This window comes from Meleagris gallopavo, chromosome 14, assembly GCF_000146605.3.
Source record: "Meleagris gallopavo isolate NT-WF06-2002-E0010 breed Aviagen turkey brand Nicholas breeding stock chromosome 14, Turkey_5.1, whole genome shotgun sequence".
In the NCBI taxonomy this organism is placed as follows: Eukaryota; Metazoa; Chordata; class Aves; order Galliformes; family Phasianidae; genus Meleagris; species Meleagris gallopavo.
In genome coordinates, this window is record NC_015024.2 from 2,494,341 (window position 1) to 2,497,068 (window position 2,728).

Below are 2,728 nucleotides of genomic sequence, written 5' to 3' on the forward strand. Positions count from 1 at the left end.
CACCTGCATGCACAGTGCTGAGCCAAGGGTAGGGTCCTGGCTGCAAAGCTTCATGGTCACAGCTGAACATGCATCTCCTCCTAAAAGCAGGGCAGCAACCAGGGTCCTCCCTGCATCTGCAGGTGTCAGGGTGCTCTGGGGAGCACGGGGCCAACTGTGTGATGTAAACATCCCTGATTGCTGATGCTGAGGCTGCAAGCAGATGGGAGCTGGCAGAGCCTTCCCAATGCACCCTGGCCACTGGGACAGCTGTTGCTCTGCCCAGTCGGGTGCTTCACACCCTAGATATTCTCCAGATGTTCCCAGTGCCAGTTTCCCCCCAGCACCGTGTCAGCCCAGTGAGTGGCTCCAGGGATGGCTGCAGCTATCTCTGCCTCCCTAACGGAGCTGATGATTTTGGGAACGCCCTTTGGGAGAGCTGGAGGTAGACTTCCTCTGATGGGTCTCACCTGGAGCCCCCCATGAGCTGCAGCCACCTGGGGTTGGGGCTGTCAGGCTGAGGGGGTCCCCTTCTTTCACAGCCCCTGAAGCCCTGGCCCTGTGGGATTCCAGCAGCTGACTTTAAATGGGAAACAAATCCCTCTCATGGTGAGGGAAAAGACAACTCATCTCTGAGGGGACCTCATTTACTGCCAAAAAAAAGGCCTGTCTGTTGCAAAAGCCTTTGATTCCCCAGCTCCTCTATGGTTTATGCAGAGGAAGCCAGCAAACCTGGCTCTTACTTCTACTGAAATCTCTGAATTTAGTGTACGAGGAAGGAAGGGGCGGTGGTGAAAGAACTGCCTCTAGAGCACTGCGGGATGGAGCTGGCACCCAGTGGGGATGGGGGCTCGGGGGCTGGATGGGGTGGGAGCACGGCTGTGCCCCTTGCATTGGGGTGGAGCAGCTGGCCCTGGCTGAGCAGGTGGCACTGGGGTCGGGGGGCTCTGATCTGGTATCGAGTCTGCCTCAGTCCCTGCTCTGGATGATGTCCCAGCCCCTGGGTGACATCCCTGGCTCTTCTCCCAATGCTTTACCAACCAGAAAAGCTATCCCCCACTAGGCTGCACTGCCTGGAACTGCTGCAGCACTGACTGCCTGCCTCTCTGCACGTGCCAGCTCATCCCGGGGAGCTGGGCAGCCAGGGTGGCCCTGCGTGTCTGCCCACATCTGTGTCACTTGCTACATCCTGCAGATCCTGGGTTGCTGCTGGAGCTGTCACATCTGCTCAGCTCTCTCCAAGGGTATCCTTCCTGGGGGGCACATGGGCTGGTGGGGACACAAAACACCTGCATGCTGCCCTGGCTCAACCACCCTGAGCATCTCCTCACAGCTCCCAGATGGACAGCCCCAGCTCATCCAATGACCTGCTGACCCAGTGCCTCTTCCCTTTGTTTTTCCAGGTGCTGAAGGCCCCAATAGGGCAGCAGACCCCCTGCCACCACCACGCTGCTCCATCCTCGATGCTGGGGCCCTGGCTGCCCTCACCTTAACAGGCAGTGCTGGGTGACATGGGGCGTGCGGATCCCCAGCCAGCACCAGCACACCCCATGGCGGTCCCCATTGCTGCCTGGCTCTGGCTGATGCACCTGGCCTCCTGCCTGGCTGCTGGGCACGGCCCCACCCACAGCAAGAAGGAGATCAGCACTGAAGGGGACCTGGTCATCGGGGGGCTCTTCCCCATCCACGAGAAAGGAGTGGGGAGCGAAGACTGTGGCAAAATCAATGAGCACCGGGGCATCCAGCGCCTCGAGGCCATGCTCTTCGCACTGGATGAGATCAACAAGGACCCAAGCATCCTGCCGGGGGTGAGGCTGGGTGCCCACATCCTGGACACCTGCTCCAAGGACACCTATGCTCTCGAGCAGTCACTCGACTTCGTCCGCGCATCCCTGACCAGAGTGGATGGCTCCGAGCACATCTGCCCCGATGGCTCCTATGCTGTCCATGATGATGTGCCCACAGCCATCACTGGTGTCATCGGGGGCTCCTACAGCGATGTTTCCATCCAGGTACCCTTGCAAGATAAGAGCCTGGGCTGTGGGCAGAAGTGGCAGAGGGCATTTACTGGCTGTAGGGCTGCCAAACCTCAGCCCTCATCGGGTGGGGACCTCCTGGAGCTGAGGAGCACGGAGCCCATCCCCTTCCTCGGCCCTACTTCTCTGCTGGGCTGTGTGTCAGGGAGCTCAGCATCTGCTAAGGAAAGCACCCAGTCCAGGCTGCTGAGGCTGGGTGGGTGCATGCCAGCCCTATGCCATGGGATGCTGTCCCATCCCCAGCAGCAGCGGGGGGCATTAGCCCCTCGGATGGAGCCATCTGTTTGCTGCTGTGGCCCCGCTGGCCACAAACACAGGGGTCAGCACCCACGCAAGATGGCCATCCCTCCGTGGGAATGGTGCTTTATTCACTCTGGGCTCCACAGTCACTCGGAATACCCAGGACAATGTCAATGTGCAGATCCACATCCTTGGTGCAATTTCCAGCCCGGCGCTGCACGTACTCCCTCCAGCAGGTCTGGATGGTGCGGGCGGCCTCCTGGCAGCGTTTGTACTCCGTCCGCATCACCCACGCCCGGACCTGAGCCTGCAGCAGGACAATGGCTCGCTCCAGCTTGATGTACTCTGCCAGCACCCACAGGCGCTGCCGCTCCCTCCGCTGGCTGCCCACCCGTCGCCACCAGCCCTGGATGCGCCGTGCGCTGCTGGCCGCCACCACGCAGTGCCCTCCGCACCAGCTGCCCTCGCCACCA

The 2,728-nt window shown here is 60.9% G+C and overlaps 2 protein-coding genes across 4 annotated transcripts in view; one reads left to right on the forward strand and one right to left on the reverse strand.

The window, feature by feature from the left end:
* The first annotated feature begins 897 nt into the window (after window positions 1-897).
* GRM2 (glutamate metabotropic receptor 2) overlaps window positions 898-2,728 on the forward strand; it is a 6,619-nt gene continuing 4,788 nt past the window's right edge. Inside the window, exon 1 of one of the 2 annotated variants that reach the window (XM_019619901.2) lies at window positions 898-1,991. In XM_019619901.2, the coding sequence (XP_019475446.1) occupies window positions 1,491-1,991 (501 nt within the window). In that variant the 5' untranslated portion in view covers window positions 898-1,490. The remainder of the gene's footprint in view (window positions 1,992-2,728) is intronic. The other variant, XM_010718361.3, reaches the window with a different exon arrangement.
* The window catches only part of IQCF6 (IQ motif containing F6), a 1,202-nt gene continuing 822 nt past the window's right edge, over window positions 2,349-2,728 (reverse strand). The window contains exons 3-4 of one of the 2 annotated variants that reach the window (XM_019619942.1): window positions 2,647-2,728; window positions 2,349-2,562 (exon numbers count right to left, since the gene is read on the reverse strand). In XM_019619942.1, coding sequence (XP_019475487.1) covers window positions 2,380-2,562; window positions 2,647-2,728 — 265 coding nt within the window. In that variant the 3' untranslated portion in view covers window positions 2,349-2,379. The other variant, XM_019619941.1, reaches the window with a different exon arrangement.